Consider the following 20,576-nt stretch of genomic DNA (forward strand, 5'->3'; position numbering starts at 1 on the left):
TTTTCTCGCTACACCTTGCAACAATTCTGCCTATGGCAGCTTTAAAATCATCTGTTAAAAGATGGTAGATGGTGAATGTGGGAAACGGTATTTCACATCCATCCTTTATTCCAGCCGTTCCCCTCAAATGGACTTAGCGGTAATCGGTCCTAAAAGTACTCGATAGAAAAAATCATTGAAACTTTTGAAGTAATCGATAGATTTGCAGCTTTTCTAACAAACAGAGCACATATGTGTATACATACATATGTAGTAATTTAGTGATTTATCCTAATACAGCAGAGCGGAGCAGTCAATAATAGTGTACTTTTGTTTGTAAAGTATAATTTTTAAACGTCCCCGTTGACGTATGTGCGTTTCTTTACAAAATAAACTTCCTCCAAGTGCAAAAGTAGACAACAAAAGTGAAGCGAAAAACGGGTGTTGTCTCTCAATATACAAGTGTCAAATAGTGAACTAATAGTCAGTAGTTATTTTTGTATGTATTTGAAGTGAAATAATTTATTCAAAGACAAAATTTTGATTTTTTCGGGACATATTTTAGATCACAAATAAAATGGCGGAAGGAAACATTGCTCCTGCTACATGTTCCGAGGGCGGTGCTCCTCTTAGCGCCCCACACTCCAACGCTGAAGTAATAAGGGGGCAAATTTTTGAGGTGGGACCCAGATATAGTAAACTTACATACATTGGCGAAGGAGCTTATGGCATGGTTGTGTATGTACAAAACTTATTTCAGCAAGATAAACAAATATTGCATATATGTATGTACATATATGTACATCCCTTTTTCTATGACATCACTAATAAAACTGGTAAAATAAAGGTCTATTTGTTACTAGAAAACATTTGTCCGATCATACTAAGTTGGTGTTATGGTACCAAAAGCATAACGCGTATGGGCTCTCATACTGTCGCTCGCAAGACTTTTGAAAAGAAAAAAAATTATAAATGTTAAATAAATGAAACTCAATTTGTTTAAAATTTTTAATTACAATGTAATTTACCACGCCTTATCACTGATTACTACTTGTAGTTTTTCTGAGAGTACATTTAATTTATATAAAAATTGAGAACGGTCACCTTCGGGACCTTAAATGGACATGGTTCTTAGCCATCATTAATAATGACCGACATACTGTTCCCGTTTTTTTATTACATTGTGGTAAGAAAAAAATATAAGCCAACCCCGTGCCTCAGATTCGTTTTCCTTTATAATATTTCTGCCCAAAACTATACAATTTCTTACTAAAATTGGTTTAGTAGTAAGATATATTTCGGCCTGTTTTTGTTTCAAAATCTTTTCAAAACGCAAATGGACATCAATTCCGAAAAGTTTTCAAACTTGGCGTTCTCAATTTTGAAGAAAATTTTAGATTGCCGTAACCTGACACCTGGCTGGTTCGAGAAAGCCATGTCGTATCCTGATTCCTCAGCTTAAGCACGGCTTGGTAACGTCTACATCCATTACAATCCTCTGTTTATACATTAGGTCGGAACATCTATGGGGTTTGGACACTACTCGAGATTGTGACTTGCATCACATTTCATCCATATTAAGTTTGCCATAAAAACTTTGGTTGTGTCCAAATTTTGGCGCTTGTCCGAGATCACTATTATTTTTGGGTAGCTTGATAAGTATTTATAACTGCACTGCACAGTTTTCTTATTTTGAAGACCAGTTTGTTGTTGGGATCCGGTGTAAGGTTAAGGTTTGTGGAACGACTATCGAAGTTGATTATGTGCCGAATATATGTAGGTTTCTCATGACGGCTTTATATGCTCTATCTTTTTTTAGCTGGTATGTGTAAAACTATAAACAACCAGAGCCAGTGATTTCTGCGACATCTTGGTTCATTTCTGCGATGCAGACAATTTGTGGTCGAAATTGATAAATCAGTGCGGGGACGTATGATTATGTTGAATGCTTGCAAACTGTATTAAATATCGTAGGCAAATCTGTCATATGGCAAATGAATTGTTATTTTTAAGCTTTGTAGTCTACAATTATTATTTGAGAATTATAGAAATCATGATTAAATCATTAAATGATAATAATTTAACATATGTAGATAATATTTATTATCAGGGTCGGACACAGTTTTGACTTTTGTCCATTATTTATGATTTATACAAAGTTAAACTATAAAAGTAATAAACTTGAAACGGAAAAAATTACAGCATGGTTGGACATTGTATTCAAGGTTGTTTACTTATGAAAATCTGCAAGAAAAAAGGTTGTTTTGATCTGATAAGAAATATTATATAAGGAATATATGATGCAGGTTCTAAACTTATTTCTTTAATTGAAGCCATTTGCTTTTGTAGCTTTTCGAGTAATGTGTTAATTTGTCTGAGCTCGTCAGAATTGTGCTGTTCATTGGGCTTCGTTCTGAATTTTTGTTCACTGTTGGAAAAGTAATTTGCTAGTGTCAACTTATTTTCAAATGCAAGTGTGTCTTGAAACATGAGGTGTGGATGTGAGTGGTTTAAAGTGATTAGGTATTTTCGCCACTTCAGTTTTAGAGAACGGTATATGGATTATATTTCAATGCCAGTATATCTGTCTATCTTTTTATACCCTTGCAGAGGGTATTAAAAAATTGGTCAGATGTTTGTAACGCACAGAAAGCATGAGAAGCGGAGTCGATATAGCCATGTCCGTCCGTACGTATGCGTTTTTTACCTTTGTGACCTTTGTAGATGTAGCTGCAGAGCCCCAAATAGGAAGGGCAAATGTGAATGTTGGAAGGCTTATTGGCCGGTATGAACCAATTTCGCCCTCAGGTTTGCCAGGCTCAGGAATCATTACAATCACAGCACGTTTTTATACCGCTGGAAAGTGCCGAATGTGAATTATAGCATTGCGCAGGACCACAAGAAAGTCTATAGCTTTGTCATGTAGTGCCTTAAGCACTCTTCCATCGATGAGATCGTGACCCGACGCTTTCTTGAGTTTCACACGTCTAATTTCTTCTAAAATCTCCGCCTTAGTACAGGAAGTGATTGTGTCATCTTCATGTACATGAGAGAGTAAACTTGATACCGTTTTCTCCATGTCTGCTTGGTCTGGGGAAAGTCTGGGGCTGGGGAAAACTGCTGCTCTAGATGCCCTGCAAAAGCCTCAGCCTGATACAGGAGCCAAGCACCAGCAGTATTTCGAATTGGATGGCGACGCTGAGGTTGCCTACGTAGTTTACGGGTAAACCGCCAGAGTTGGTACTCTGATATGTCTGCCGAGTCGGCTTGTTCCAGTAAAGCATCAATTCGATGTTGGCGTTTTGCTTGTAAATAGGAATCCTTAGTCTTATCCTGCGTTTTCGAAGTCAGCGCTTAAATGCCAGGAGCGTTTTGATATGGTCAGGAAGATTGCCTTGGTTTTTTAACGGAGAGTTGAGTATGGTATGGGAAGCGGGTGAAGCAGCAGCAGCTGCATCCTCAATACGTTTATGGAGCAGTTCAGCGGCAAAGTCAATGTCAGCTGCTAACGTAAGGTCGATTTCTGAATGCAGATAGTCGTTAAGAGCTTGCCGAAAAGTGACCAGATTACTTTCAAATGAGAGAAGGAAGAAGGAGGGAGTGGCTGAAACGTTGAGTGGAGCTCCACAAGAAGTTGTAGGTGATCTGAGTCATGGAGTTCACGGATGAGTAGAAGTTCATTTGGAATACCACGATAAAGTGCGAAATCAACATTAGAAGGGTTTCTGGTGGTGTCCTGCGCAAAGAAAGTTGGACCTCCAGAAGCCAATACATTGAATCTGGTATTAATTGTAGCACCAAAAAGAGTGTCTGGCATTCCAATCACCTGCAATTAAGGTTTTAGGTGATCTGTCATTAAGTATGCCCTCAAGATCCTGCTGGGAAATGTTTGTGTTTGGGGGAAGATAGATGGCGTCAATTTGAATTAAGCCTAGTTTACAACAATGCTTGCAAGCTGCACTTCATGACAAGAAGATGGCGGCAAGGGTCTATGTCGGATGTCTGATCTAACCAGAATGTAAGCGACACCGTGGTGATTAGCTCTCCCTCCGTGAGCATTGTAATGCTCGTAGCCAAATATTTTTAACTGAGCGCATTAAAAAGTCTCTGATATTAGCATTAGTTTAAGGAAAGCAGTTAATTCTGTGGCTTTGTTATGAAGGCGGAATGAAAAATCTTGGTTTTGTAGCGATAACTTGAACTATTTGATGCGTTATGAATCAAAGACTGGTGAAAAACTTCTTATAATCACATCCAGAACACAGAAATATTTTGATTTTTCTTAATATCTTTTGAAATTACGAGGTTTAGACAAAAGAAAAAAAAAATTATTTTTAGATATTTGCCTAATAAATGGCCGGGCTACAAAAAATTCTGGATAAAAGCAGCGAGTAAGACGAAAAAAATGTTTAAAGTAGCATGCAACGAAGTATTGCTGCTAGTAACTTTGGTACAAGTTCGAATCATTGAATCAAAATAGATACTTTTGAGTAAAAAATACGCAAAAGTTTTTTGAGGTGGCACACTTGGGAGATTTTCACACAGCATTGTTTCCCACCAGTTGCTCGGACTACTTGGCGGTTCCCTATGTTGTATGCCTCTTGTACGATTTTTTGCTACATAAACTCTATGTGTATGCGTGCCGTGGTTTGCTTAGGGAATGAGAGAAGAAAAAGAAAAAATTGGAACAAAAAGAGTAATAATTTGAATGTTTTCTTTGTTTATTGATAAATTGAGTTGCAGGAAAAGAATTTTGAACATGTAAAAATATTATTGCCAAGGTATATAAACTTCGGCATAGGCGAAGTTAGCATCTTTGATATTTTACTGAAGATTTGTGATTTACTCCATTTTTATACCCTCTATAAAATTGGTCAGATGTTTATAACGCACAGAAGCAGACGGTTCCGACCCCATAAAGTATATATATTCTTGATCAACATAAAAAGCTGAGTCGATATAGCCATTTCCGTCGGTGTATATGCCTTTTACTCAGCCATCTTAAGAGCTATTGGGATGAAACTTGATATTTGAGCTACTTTTAACCGGTGGAAGACAAAATTCATTGGGATCGGACCTCTATATCATGTAGTTATAGAAGAAACATATGTGAAAAAATTGGAGCAGCCCTATGAAATTTACTACAATGATAGTTTTTTATATAAAACATCAGATCCCGATAATCAGATCAGATAAATAGAACACAAGTTACAGTCAATATAAATCGGCTCTGCTCAAACGCTGCCAGCAGCCTACTACGTCAGAGACGCAATGCAACATAAACTGTATGTATGTGTATGCGTGCGAAACGCAGCATGCATGTAAAAGGGGATGGGGAAGAAGAACAAGAAATTGTAATTATATTTGGAAGGTTTTATCTGTGAGTTACAGAAAGAGAGTTTGGAACATGTAAAAATATTAGGGACTGCAAGAGTATATAAACTTCGGCATAGCCGGAGTTAGCTTCTTTGTTATTCTTGGCTAAAACACTTATTTTGTTTTTTCATTCACACCGTTTTGTTAAATTTCCTTGTTTAAGATCTCAATCTATTGTACAGAAGTACATTTGTCTTTTATAAGAAAGTGTCTTTTATAAGTGAAACTGTTGAGAGTGAATAAAATTTACAACTTGATATTTTTTATTAAGTATTTTTTAATTCTAAAACTAGTTTTTCTGAATTGATAAAAACAATTCCTCCTATTTTAGTCTGTATGGTTATAACTAAGCTGAACTAGGATTTTTGTTATATCCTAATATAAAACTCGGTGAAAACTTAAGGGGTAAGCTGTAGAAAACGAAGGCAAAATAAAAATGTGCAAGCAATCGACAATTGTGGGACTACATTCTTTTGCCATATTATTAGACTCATGCTGCAAATCTACTTTTACTTTACATTTCTTGTTGTTATTATGAACGTTTTGTAGACATGTTGGTAGAACTTTAGTTTTTCAATATAGCGGGCACTTTTATCGTTTTGGCACCACTGATCATGTTGGTAATCGTTTGTTCACATCGATTATCGCGAAAAAGGCATATAACCTAAAGAAAAGAGTTTCAGTTTTACAGTGCAATTCAACAATTTAACGTGTTTCAATAGCTTAACGTGTTTCAATTTCTTAGATTTCATTTTCCAGGTGACATTTGTTGTATTTTTATAAATTTTGATGTTTCATCATGAAATAATTTTGTTTTGTTGTACGTCGAAGAAGGTTTCGACAGAGACCTACCAAGCTTTGATTAAGAGTCTAAATCGCAGACGATGTGCCAGTGCTTTATCATAAATAAGTCAAATAATGAAACAGAAAAAGATATTCAGTGATTTGAAAAACAAAAAAGTTAAATATATCTTAGCCAATTGAAATGCATCTATTATTTTAATCAAGAAAGAAATTCTAAAATTTAACTTGCTTTTATCCCCCGGCATAAAGGGTATATAAATTTTGGTAAGAAGTGTGCAACCAATAGGAAGCATCATACAAACGGCACAGTGACGAACAGCAGTGAATCAATCACTTCATTATTTTCCTAGCTATTGTCTTAAAAATTAATATTTGTTAGTTTCGTATACCTACAAATGACTGCCAAATTTTATAAAACACTGATAATTATATTACAATAGGTTAAGAAAAATAAAAAAAAAAAACTTCCAAGTATATTGAAACTTCGGCGCAGTCAAAATTGGCCCCGGCCCTCTGCTTTTTTTTTCAAATATAGTTATTTTTTTAAATAGGTAATAGCAATAATGTTGTGCTAAAATAAAGTCAATAAAACTAAGTTTTAAGAGGTGTATCTATTATTTTCGTCATAAGTATGTATTCTACATAAGTTTTACAGCTGTGATACAGAAATCACTGCGCGGAATCCAACCCGCGTCATTAGGGGACGCATGGTCATTGTGTATCAAATAATTTTATAGGAAAAGACCAACATTTGTTATACCCTTGCAGAGGGTATTATAAAATTGGTCAGATGTTTGTAACGCACAGAAGCAGACGTTTCCGACCCCATAAAGTATACATATTCTTGAACAGCATGAGAAGCTGAATCGATATAGCCATGTCCGTTCGTCAGTCCGTCCGTACTTATAATCCGGGTTAGATAAAGTATGAAAACTGTCAGGATCGGACCACTATATCGGATAAATAGAACACAAGTTACAGTCAATGTAAATCGGCTCTGCTAAAAAGTGTCGGCAGTGGCCGACAGCGCTGCCAACAGCATAGTACGTCATTGCTCGAATCAACAGAGCACACGCATACAAACACAGACGCAACGCTGCATAAACTATATGCGTATGCGTGCCGATCGCGTCATGCTTGTAAAAGGGGATCCGGAGAAGAACAAGAAATGGAAATGATATTTGGAAGGCTCTGTCTGTGCATTGATAAATTGAGTTAAAGAAAAAGAATTTGGAACATGTAAAAATATTATGGCCAAGGACTGCAAGAGTATATAAGCATCGGCACAGTCGAAGTTAGCTTTTTTAATATTTATTTTTTTATGAAAATAACATTGAATTTCAAATAGCGCTATTATATTTTGGGCACACGACAAGAATATAAAATATTTCCAAACGTTCCGATTTCAAAGAAAAAGTTGTTTTTCTTAGAAAATAAATTAACAATGTGTTTATAAATGTTTTAACATATACTTTAATATTATAACAGCATACATTTTGATTTAACCTTTTGAACTGAAATATGTGGCAATCATGTTGTCGCTAGCGGATTTAAGCCTGATACAAAGTTATTTGCTGAAACGCAATATTAGACGAATAATTGCATTTATTATTTTAATGCAAAATCATCGGTAACTAAACAACTTGTTTTACGGCGTTAGTTTTTTTTTAAATAAACGTTGTGATTTTCCTGAAATAGACCATTCAGTTGTCACATTTGTGAGCGGATAGCATATCGCTAAGAGTGTAAGTCTGTCGCACCCAAGTTTCAGCAAAAAATTGAAGTGATTTCGTCTGTAGCACATGTGATACATACAAAATATAAAAAAAAAATGATTTTCAAAATTTGCCACACGGGCAAATGTTAATTCGGCATGCCGACTTCCATTTTAAATATTTACAAGGTTTTACCAGAAGTCTTTATTGATCGATGGTGCATTTCTATAGTACTTTGCTTTTGGACTATTTTTCAGATCTGCTGATGATACGATGACAAACCAAAGAGTTGCAATCAAAAAAATTTCTCCGTTTGAACACCAGACATATTGCCAACGTACGCTGAGAGAGATAACCATTTTAACTCGGTTTAAACATGAAAATGTAGTTTACTGTTTTAATATAAGAATACTTCCAAACTTATTAGTTCTATACCTTTTTAGATAATTGATATACGCGACATCTTAAGAGTAGATAGCATAGAGCAGATGAGGGATGTGTACATTGTACAATGCTTAATGGAGACTGATCTATATAAACTACTCAAAACGCAGGTAAGTGTTTTAAGGAAATAATAAATTCAAAACATTACGTATTTTAGCAAAAGTATAAAGTTTGGTAAAATGTAAATCAAGCTTCTAAATGTAAGTTCCGTGTCTTGGTTGCGAGTATGGTCCCTGGTTACGAGTTCAGACACACGTGCAAGATGACACACATGACTCTTTAACCACTACGTTACCATGAAACTAATTACACAGAATTTTTGATTTAGCGTTATAATACGTTTATTAATCACTTGATTGTACTTCTGGTTCCGAGGCCAGACTAAGACTAAAGCTGACTCCAAGGCCTGAAATATACCTCAAGAGGGATGATCAATGTCTATTGATCGTACTGTGGAAGATCTTGAGAGTATGTCGCTCTTCCGGTGAATTCAGCAGAAACGGGTTGGTTACAAAGGTGATTAGAAAAATGCTTACGCTATGTGATAGGAAGTTAATATTGGGTCAAGCGTTAAAGTGCTTACTCTAGGTATAGGAAGTCAATAATGGAACAAGTGGATAGTGTAGATTGAATGGGTCTGGTATTGCATTCCATTTTCGTCTTGCTGCATCATAGTTGGTCGGGGTGTTTTGTAGGAGTCGGTGTATCGTGGAGAGACGCGAGTGCTAACTTATATATATGGCACGTTCTTTGTTAAATGGAACAGAGCTGTGTCCAAAATTCCTATGGACCGTTTTGAGTTTTCTTGGTCTCAAAAATTTCAGTTTTAAAGGTGTTATATTGACGGTAATAGGAGTACATGTCGAATTGACAACCTAGATTGGCTAAATTTACTATGGCTTTGGACTTTGACACATTTTGGAATTGTGAGGACCAAAAAAAAAACAATAAATTTCTTTTTATTTTTTGGGCTGGGTGGCAAGGCCAAAAACAAATAGGCTATCAAATTGTCAAATACTAATAGCAAATTAAAATAAGTAAGCTATGTCAATTTGATGCAGATTACTCAATTGTTTAGTTTGACAAATTTATTCATTCCTTTCAGAAACCTTGAGGTCTTTTAAACTTTAATTCTTCCAATTTGATTTATTTTCAATTGATTCGGATTTTGTTTTATATTTTAATCAATTTTAAACTGGCACAACTTGGTAAAAAACATCAGAACAGTTGTGAAATGTTCATAAAGGCAACTTTTGTTGGATACCACAAACCCTTCTGAATGACGTCGTTACATTCCAAGCTATGGTCATGAAAATTTGCGTTTTAACATTTGTTTTAATGATTGCCAGATTTCACCAAGTTTGGGGCACTTAATCATAGAACTCCCATAAGAAAATTCGGTCAAAAACACGAACTTTGATAAACAACTTTGACTTAACTTTTAGGATAGGATGTATCTTTTTTTTTTTTTTTGTTTATTCAATCAATTCTTAATGGACAAATTAAGCACATAAGGAGGCGCATTTCTGCGTAGAAACTTGTTCTGGAATTCATGCAGAAGATCACAGTTCAAGTTTGACGCTGTGTGAATGATGAGAAAATCAAATGCTAAATTTAAAAAACCAAAACGCGCTAACCTACTGCCCACCACTATATACACCGCACGGCTTGACTCTGTGGGCAGCTATTTTGCGAAAGTATTGCAAGGGTATAAAAACATTAGCATCGCCAAGGTTAACCGCGGCTCTCTGTTTAATAGATGAAAAATCCTAAGAGTTTTTATGATTATTAATTTTAAATATGTATGTATGTATAACTGGACCGTTCATTGACGTGAATTTTCGATAAAGAATAAAACAAAGAATGCTCTCGCTTTCATATGTAATTTTCGACTATATTTTCTTTAATTTTTTTTTTAACTAACAAGGCGGTGCGGGCGAATTCGCTCCACGCGACTCCCACGCTCTCGCCCCCAACTCCAACATCAAAAATTAAACGATGACACGAGCAAAACATTAGCGCTCATCTGCGCTAACACCGGCCTCCTTGAAGGGTTATAAGGCCTTCAAAAAATTGGCAAGGGTGCCAAATTGTGGATCGATTTTTTGTAGGTCGACCATTCCGACGTTTTAACGTCGACGACCCTGATTGCGCCGTAAGGCGAGACGCTTGTGGCCACCAATCGAGCCGTCCTCCACTGCTGCGGCGGTAGATTGTCCTCCGCGACGAGGACGAGGTTTCCCACGGCGATTTTGGATCTCCGCTTGTGCACCTTGCCTCGTGTTTGGAGTCCTAGCACACAAACCCGGGACCATCGCAGCCAGAACGCCCGCATCGCTTTAAGCAGCCGCCGAGACTCTCATGGTCCGGAGTCCCCTGGTGCGGCAGTGCCCTCAGCGGTCCTCCGACCAACAGGTGCCCGGGTGTTATGGCCCCACCTTCGTTCGGCTCCTGGCTCTTTGCCCCGAGTGGTCTGGAGTTTAATGCCACTAGCACCGTCTTCTTCTCTGCTGCTATGCTGGCGTTGGCTACCGTCTGTAGAAGTAGGTGCTTTGCAGATTTCACATCTGCCTCCCATAGACCCCCGAAGCGCGTCGCTCTTGGCGGTATGAACGTAAATTCGCTTCCGCTTCTTGATGCGAATTCTCGAACTGCGTCCACCTCGCCTTCGATCTTCGATCAACACTGTGATATCGATGACTTCTAGAAAGATACAACTCTGATACCTTCTTCCTTCTGATAAGCTCGCAGCGAACGGACGTGTAATAAAAGCGGAAAATAATTAATTTGAGAGTAAAACTAATAAAGTGCAATATAAGCTTTGTATGGAGGCCTTCCTCGAATTTTCAATGTTATGTGTACTGTACCACAAAAATCTACGCCGCAAATGCTGAATGGGCGGAGCTCTCTAACTCTGTCTGCCGGAAAATTTCCCATTACATATTTGCGTCATAAGAGGTGGCTTGTATTTAAAACATAATACACAAGACCTCACTGTCTGACGGAAGACTTCTAAAGCTTTAACAACCCATAGCTGTTCACGCAGGGTGCTCACTAAAGCTCTTGGGCCAACATGACAATTCGATAAATGGAGATGACGGACATAGCTTCGAACAAATTTCGCATCATATGCAACAGGAGCGTTTACAAGTCGCCCCTCAACTCTCTACAACGAAAATAAGCACCACGAACCAGTGCATTCGTTTACAAAGGCAGTCAAATCTTGAAGTTTCTGACCCACTTTGGCGCTCTTATGAACCCTTTCAATATCTACTCAAAATTCATTATTTTGCAATATTTCAATAATTTTATGAAATGCCTCTTCGCTCTGATGGTGATGGTATCAAATCATCAAACGCCTTCGATTTGTTATACATCTACGGATGAAACGGAACACATAAGAAAACATCCTTATTAAATTGGCATGTGATCGTCAACCCTAAGAGTCAGCATGTCAGGTAATTTTTCACCTCCAAACTGCACTCTTTGTCCGATATTTGTACATGCTGGTTGGTAGGCCACTCACATTGAGATTTACTAAGAAACTGTGGACCTTTTAACCAAATCGAGTCAACTAATTCATGAACATCACAACCTCGTGATACTATGTCAGCTGGGTTTTGTTTTGTTGACACATGACGCCAAACTACGTTCTCTGACCACTCTTGAATTTCAGCCACCCTGTTCGAAACGAACGTAGCCAGTGTCGATGGGTGTGACTGTATCCAATGTAGAGTTATTTCCGAATATGACCCAAGGAAGGCACGCTTAATTGGTACCTGTATGATATTACTGATTCGGTGACAGAGATCTGAGATTTTTATTTTCTTTATATTTACTATGGATGCTTTTAATTCGTTCCATACTGTCTCCAAATTCATTGGAATTGATTCGTCCCATTCAAGTCCCCTGAGCCACAGCTCTTGCATTAAGATTTTTCCTCTAATAATTAGGGGACTCGAAAGATCTAACGGATCAAATAAACGAGATGTCACCGAGACAATGTTCCGTTTTGTCGCTCAGAGGCTTATAAACGAGTCATCGATTTGGAATTGGAAAACGTCTTCCCCAGGTAACCAAACAACACCAAGTGCCTTGGTGGGAATTTTATTATCGGTCTCTGACATGTGAAAGATATTCTTCCATAAAAATTAGGTACATGTTTCTTAATTCCACATCTTTCGACAGTCTTCTTTCGAGCGACAAAAACCGCCGTTTAGCAACTTTAAATAAAAGCGAGCGCATTCCTTGCCTTAATTTTTCACGAAAATTCACGTCAATTAACGGTCCAGTTATACATACATACTTAATTAATAATCATAATTAATAATAATTAATAATCATAAAAAAAGGTTTTTTTCGGGGCATCCTTTTTGTAAACAGTGTAGGATATAGTTGTAAACTATCATTCTAACTATAATTTACAAGCACTGGCAACTAAGGCCTTCGGCTTAGACGAAAACTCCATCCATACTTGTAAATTATAATTTACACATTATGCATACAGTTGCGAGCAAAAAAATAGTAGCGCAAAACACTTGCCGATATTTATTACTATAACTTGCAAGATAATATTCCGATCTGTTCAAAACCTTTAATGACCGTTATCAATAATGTCTAAGAGGATTCAGATCAGAAACCTTATGGATGAGGGCCAAACTTTCATAGAAGTCTGTGAAATTTTTAAGTGCTCCCCAACTGCAGTTCAAAATGCATTAAAAGGTAAAAAAATATCAGAAAGACGTGGCCGAAAGCTTAAAATCTCGCCCGAATTAGAAAAAAGAATAGTATAAAGAATTGAATGCTCAAACTTTCCATAAAATGGCCTGTGGAGAAATGGCGCAACATACTGCTGTCAGATGAGTCAAAAATTGTGATGTTTGGAGAGGGATCTAGGCTGTATATTCGTCGACAGAACACGGAGTACAGTCAACAGTACACCACCAAGACTATTAAACATGCCAGATGAAGTGTGTTGGTGTCAGGCTGTTTTTCCCAATTCGGTGTTGGTCCTATATGCTGCATAGAAGGCATAATGTGTGCGTTAAAATTATTGAAGAAGTAAAGGTACCACATGACGAAGAGAAAATATCACTTTGTTGGGTCTTTCAACAAAACAATGACCATGAACACACACGGAATGTGGCAAAAGCTCGTATCAATAATTCTAGAGTAGATTTAATGAAGTGGACCGCACAGTCGCCCTATCTGAATCCGATCGAAAATTCGTAGTGCGACGTTAAGAAGGGAGTAGTTGCTGCAAAGCCAACCACTAAAAGAGGTCCTTAGACTGCTATAGAGCGTACATGAAAGACCATAATACCAGAAAGGTATCAGAAAATGAAAGATTCTATGCCGCGTCGCTGCGCAGCCGTACTGGGGAACAATGGACATGCCACTAATGATTAATAGGTTGATATTAACTTGTTCTTTATTTTGAAACTATTTCAGTGGAATAAAACTCTATTGGAATAAAAAACTATTGACACCAAATCTTCATTATTTTCGAAATATCAAAATGGAGTGTTTTTTTTTGTTTATAATATAATTAGTAACAGACCGAATAATAAATTTGCATACCAAGAAGTCTCAGTCTTGCCCCGATAACATAACTTTCTATGATATTTATAAAATTCCTGAAGCCACTACTATTTTTTTGCTCGCAGCTGTACATATCATAATTTACGCAATACAATGTAAAGGCCAATTCAATACCTTTCGATTAGATCTGACATATATGTGGTTGGACAATACGGCTCACGAGATAAGTATATAGGAATATTTTATGTGCCTAGAAAACTAAAACTAATTTCGCCATCGAGTTCCTCAACATCTAGCTAGAGTTATATACACCTACATAGTTCATATAGGTAAATAAAAACATAAGGTTCTTCTTACACCCATTCTGATAGCAGGTTTGAAAATTGCACGGCACATAGAACAACTAGTAACGGAAAAACGACAGAAAACCGAATAACGAGGAGAATAGCAGAGTACGCATGCCAACCGCAACCACTTAGGCGTTACGACAAAAAGAAAGCAGTGCTTGAGGGGAATAGAGAGAAAAGCTCAGTCAGTCCAACCAACACAAAAACGTCCCCTATGAAAAGTTCAACCAACTTTATTCGCTTTTACTGAGCCCGTTATGACGATTAGGTGTCAAACTGGTGTATGGGACCGCAAAGGGACGAATAGATGTCATTCGTCTTGGCCGGTTAGAGAGTACTTGGGACTTCAATCCGATGAGATCTCTGCAGTTACTAAAAACCACTTCAACCCGCAAAAGACATTTAATCTAAAAAAAAATTCTAGAACTTCCAAACATCCCAGTACAATACATGTGATAACTGTTTAACGCTATAATGAAACATTGCTCTTTCCCAGAGCGTGGAAAAGGTCCATTATTATCATGATCGTGAATGCTTTCAGGACAAATCCCTGGCATCATCATACAATACAATCAGTCATCATCACCAACCACATCCTATAAAAAAAAAAATTATTTTTTTCCACCTCTCTGGTTCACTGTGCAAGACACAGTTGAGATAGTTCTCTCTCTGTTTTTTATTTGAATCATAGTTACAAGCTTGCTTGCGTCCTTGCCGTAGATCCATTAGGACAGTGTCACGGTCTCCAGGTAATGACCGGGTTCCACTTAAATTAAATAACGTCGAGACGGACACGTCACTGGTTTTTGGTTGCAGTTTTAAGATTGGTTTTTATTCAAAAATTATTATTTTGCTTAGCCTATGTTTACATATATATTCCTATGCTGTCGTCCGCGACAGCTACAAATGAGAGGGAGAGTGTCAGTACATACATACATATTGTTGGCGCGCTTGCATCAAAGTGGTTGGTCAGCGTTCACACGCTGGTTACTCATAATATGACAAAAAATGTAACGGGTTCCATGCAAAGGTAATTCAGAATCTTGCTTTCATCGTGAAATTCGCTAAATATGTGGTCTATTTTTGGCTTATCTGATTAGGTTTTACAACTTTTTGATTGACTGCGTGATTGAAAACTCATAATTTCTTTGGTCTACTTAAATTTAAAGTAATTGCTGCCATTTTTTTAAAATATGGGTCGCGGATAATCTTTAACCGATTTTGAAAAACGTCAAGTTAAAGGCTATAATGAATCTGGCCTAAAACATAATTAAATAGTGTGCTACAACGGCATTAGAGAGGCGACTTATTCTTCGAACTGCTTCGAATTTCCACCTCTCTGCCAGTAAAATCAGGGATAAATGCGGTGTAAATGCTAGTTTGGCAACAGTAAAACGAGTTATTCGGAGTGCTAAACACTTAAAGAGATTAAAAATAAAAAAAAAAAAACCTCCTCTTAATGATATACGAAAGAAAGCGCGACTTCGATTTGCGCGGGATCACATGACTTGGAACAAGGAGTGTAAAAAAGTAAAAAATATAAAAACCAAACCCAAAAAAAAACTGTTTGTATTTTGTGAATATTTATTTATTTATTTTATGAATAATTAATTGTTTTACCTGACAAAATTTGTTTAGTTTGAATCCGAGTCCTCGTTATAAAGATATTAAGTTCTAAGTTTAAAAATGAAGTCAAACCTATTCAGTTGAGCGGCACTGTACATATATGATCATGTTTAGATGTATATTTATGTGAATATGTTTAAGTGCATACATCAACGTATGTACATATATTAGGGGTGTTCTTAGTTGTATGGGGGGGAAAAAAAATATAAATATTTTTTCAAGTGCCGGGCATTTTTTTTTTTTTTAGTTAAAAAAAAAATCTCGAAAAATTTGGTGTCGATCGGATAATGTTTGATGGGCGTGGAACTCACCTTAAGTTTTCAGTGTGATGTGAGCGAGATGGCATGTGTTTCGCGCCATTTACAATTAGTGCTGCAAGTGATCTTTCTAGACTAACAATCAATGCAGTGATAATAATTTTTTTGCAACAAGCCCGTATTTCGCACAGGGATCTTAATAAAGCTGCAGTCAAATTAATAAAATTATATGAAGATTGGAATCATATTAAAAAAACAAATATCGAGAAATGATCTGAATCTCAGAAAAAAAATGTTCACACATTTGTGGAATGTCTGGACGACATTGCAAGTGTAGATACACAAGAACAAATTAAGATTGAGGAAGATAAGCAGTTTTTACAAATGCAACGACAGAAAGGACGTCCTGGTTGTATGGTTGGTGTTAATATGACATTATATGCACGGGAAAAAAGATTTCAAGAAAAACAGCATACCCGGAAAAGAAAACACGAAGATGGAACATCAGCCCAAAAACGTAAAATAATTATTTAAGTAATAAAATCCAGGTTTCAACAGATTCATTGCTTAATATTCTTTAGACATTCCTCAATTCATGGATAGCAGTGATGACAATGATATCAGTCAGCCAATTGCTATACACCTAGACCTCGCTTTGCGTTGGGGATACGTTCCAAAAAAACACGACGCAAAGTGAAACGACGCAAAGTGAATTAAGATTTTCTATAGGCAACCATGGAAAGATCAAAGATAGGTTCCCGGGCTATGAAAATACTAATTTCTAGAAAGAAAAATTGAACAAAGTAAACATTTAAAAACAAAAATGTTATTCCATTCATTCATTAAAAAAAAACTGCTTCTATTAAATCAAAATAACCTAATAAAATATTTGATCTTTATGAGTTTTTAGTGGCTTCGTTCACCAAAAATTCGTCCAGAGTTTGGTGAATAGCTTTTTTTTGTAAATTTAAATAAATTTCTTGGTAGCAGTTGATAAAACTTCTGTCATTGTCAGGATCGTTTTTTATCAAAATTCTCCATTGCTTCGTCAATCAAGCCCATCGCTTTTGAAATTTGTTTGGAGGTTAAACACTGTTCCACGAACATTTCTACTAAACCGTCCCCGAGTTTTGATAGCAAGACGCAATTATAAAGAGAAGTGGGTAAGCTAGATGTCAATGTTGAAAAACGTAAAACTGCCAAAATTCAAAGGCAATGTTGGTAAAAGTTGATATTGGTGTTGCCACAATGGCTGATTTAGAAAAAAAAAGCTAAACACTCGAACTCACAACAACGCAACAACGAGAATATAACGCACAGTAAAAATTAGTACACCTAGACCTCGCTTTGCGTTGGGGATACGTTCCAAAAAAACACGACGCAAAGTGAATTAAGATTTTCTATAGGCAACCATGGAAAGATCAAAGATAGGTTCCCGGGCCATGAAAATAGTACTTTTTAGAAAGAAAAATTGAACAAAGTAAACATTTAAAAACAAATATGTTATTGCATTCATTCATTAAAAAAAAGAGTCAGCATGTCAGGTAATTTTTCACCTCCAAACTGCACTCTTTGTCCGATATTTGTACATGCTGGTTGGTAGGCCACTCACATTGAGATTTACTAAGAAACTGTGGACCTTTTAACCAAATCGAGTCAACTAATTCATGAACATCACAACCTCGTGATACTATGTCAGCTGGGTTTTGTTTTGTTGACACATGACGCCAAACTACGTTCTCTGACCACTCTTGAATTTCAGCCACCCTGTTCGAAACGAACGTAGCCAGTGTCGATGGGTGTGACTGTATCCAATGTAGAGTTATTTCCGAATATGACCCAAGGAAGGCACGCTTAATTGGTACCTGTATGATATTACTGATTCGGTGACAGAGATCTGAGATTTTTATTTTCTTTATATTTACTATGGATGCTTTTAATTCGTTCCATACTGTCTCCAAATTCATTGGAATTGATTCGTCCCATTCAAGTCCCCTGAGCCACAGCTCTTGCATTAAGATTTTTCCTCTAATAATTAGGGGACTCGAAAGATCTAACGGATCAAATAAACGAGATGTCACCGAGACAATGTTCCGTTTTGTCGCTCAGAGGCTTATAAACGAGTCATCGATTTGGAATTGGAAAACGTCTTCCCCAGGTAACCAAACAACACCAAGTGCCTTGGTGGGAATTTTATTATCGGTCTCTGACATGTGAAAGATATTCTTCCATAAAAATTAGGTACATGTTTCTTAATTCCACATCTTTCGACAGTCTTCTTTCGAGCGACAAAAACCGCCGTTTAGCAACTTTAAATAAAAGCGAGCGCATTCCTTGCCTTAATTTTTCACGAAAATTCACGTCAATTAACGGTCCAGTTATACATACATACTTAATTAATAATCATAATTAATAATAATTAATAATCATAAAAAAAGGTTTTTTTCGGGGCATCCTTTTTGTAAACAGTGTAGGATATAGTTGTAAACTATCATTCTAACTATAATTTACAAGCACTGGCAACTAAGGCCTTCGGCTTAGACGAAAACTCCATCCATACTTGTAAATTATAATTTACACATTATGCATACAGTTGCGAGCAAAAAAATAGTAGCGCAAAACACTTGCCGATATTTATTACTATAACTTGCAAGATAATATTCCGATCTGTTCAAAACCTTTAATGACCGTTATCAATAATGTCTAAGAGGATTCAGATCAGAAACCTTATGGATGAGGGCCAAACTTTCATAGAAGTCTGTGAAATTTTTAAGTGCTCCCCAACTGCAGTTCAAAATGCATTAAAAGGTAAAAAAATATCAGAAAGACGTGGCCGAAAGCTTAAAATCTCGCCCGAATTAGAAAAAAGAATAGTATAAAGAATTGAATGCTCAAACTTTCCATAAAATGGCCTGTGGAGAAATGGCGCAACATACTGCTGTCAGATGAGTCAAAAATTGTGATGTTTGGAGAGGGATCTAGGCTGTATATTCGTCGACAGAACACGGAGTACAGTCAACAGTACACCACCAAGACTATTAAACATGCCAGATGAAGTGTGTTGGTGTCAGGCTGTTTTTCCCAATTCGGTGTTGGTCCTATATGCTGCATAGAAGGCATAATGTGTGCGTTAAAATTATTGAAGAAGTAAAGGTACCACATGACGAAGAGAAAATATCACTTTGTTGGGTCTTTCAACAAAACAATGACCATGAACACACACGGAATGTGGCAAAAGCTCGTATCAATAATTCTAGAGTAGATTTAATGAAGTGGACCGCACAGTCGCCCTATCTGAATCCGATCGAAAATTCGTAGTGCGACGTTAAGAAGGGAGTAGTTGCTGCAAAGCCAACCACTAAAAGAGGTCCTTAGACTGCTATAGAGCGTACATGAAAGACCATAATACCAGAAAGGTATCAGAAAATGAAAGATTCTATGCCGCGTCGCTGCGCAGCCGTACTGGGGAACAATGGACATGCCACTAATGATTAATAGGTTGATATTAACTTGTTCTTTATTTTGAAACTATTTCAGTGGAATAAAACTCTATTGGAATAAAAAACTATTGACACCAAATCTTCATTATTTTCGAAATATCAAAATGGAGTGTTTTTTTTTGTTTATAATATAATTAGTAACAGACCGAATAATAAATTTGCATACCAAGAAGTCTCAGTCTTGCCCCGATAACATAACTTTCTATGATATTTATAAAATTCCTGAAGCCACTACTATTTTTTTGCTCGCAGCTGTACATATCATAATTTACGCAATACAATGTAAAGGCCAATTCAATACCTTTCGATTAGATCTGACATATATGTGGTTGGACAATACGGCTCACGAGATAAGTATATAGGAATATTTTATGTGCCTAGAAAACTAAAACTAATTTCGCCATCGAGTTCCTCAACATCTAGCTAGAGTTATATACACCTACATAGTTCATATAGGTAAATAAAAACATAAGGTTCTTCTTACACCCATTCTGATAGCAGGTTTGAAAATTGCACGGCACATAGAACAACTAGTAACGGAAAAACGACAGAAAACCGAATAACGAGGAGAATAGCAGAGTACGCATGCCAACCGCAACCACTTAGGCGTTACGACAAAAAGAAAGCAGTGCTTGAGGGGAATAGAGAGAAAAGCTCAGTCAGTCCAACCAACACAAAAACGTCCCCTATGAAAAGTTCAACCAACTTTATTCGCTTTTACTGAGCCCGTTATGACGATTAGGTGTCAAACTGGTGTATGGGACCGCAAAGGGACGAATAGATGTCATTCGTCTTGGCCGGTTAGAGAGTACTTGGGACTTCAATCCGATGAGATCTCTGCAGTTACTAAAAACCACTTCAACCCGCAAAAGACATTTAATCTAAACAAAATTCCAGAACTTCCAAACATCCCAGTACAATACATGTGATAACTGTTTAACGCTATAATGAAACATTGCTCTTTCCCAGAGCGTGGAAAAGGTCCAT

General features: G+C 36.8%; 1 protein-coding gene across 2 annotated transcripts in view; it reads left to right on the forward strand.

Annotated features, from left to right (window-relative positions):
• The first annotated feature begins 205 nt into the window (after positions 1 to 205).
• The window catches only part of LOC6652698 (mitogen-activated protein kinase ERK-A), a 66,889-nt gene continuing 46,518 nt past the window's right edge, over positions 206 to 20,576 (forward strand). The window contains exons 1-4 of one of the 2 annotated variants that reach the window (XM_023181277.2): positions 206 to 478; positions 545 to 717; positions 8,132 to 8,258; positions 8,318 to 8,428. In XM_023181277.2, coding sequence (XP_023037045.1) covers positions 557 to 717; positions 8,132 to 8,258; positions 8,318 to 8,428 — 399 coding nt within the window. In that variant the 5' untranslated portion in view covers positions 206 to 478; positions 545 to 556. The remainder of the gene's footprint in view (positions 479 to 544; positions 718 to 8,131; positions 8,259 to 8,317; positions 8,429 to 20,576) is intronic. The other variant, XM_015176486.3, reaches the window with a different exon arrangement.

This window comes from Drosophila willistoni, unplaced genomic scaffold (assembly GCF_018902025.1).
Source record: "Drosophila willistoni isolate 14030-0811.24 unplaced genomic scaffold, UCI_dwil_1.1 Seg169, whole genome shotgun sequence".
NCBI lineage: Eukaryota > Metazoa > Arthropoda > Insecta > Diptera > Drosophilidae > Drosophila > Drosophila willistoni.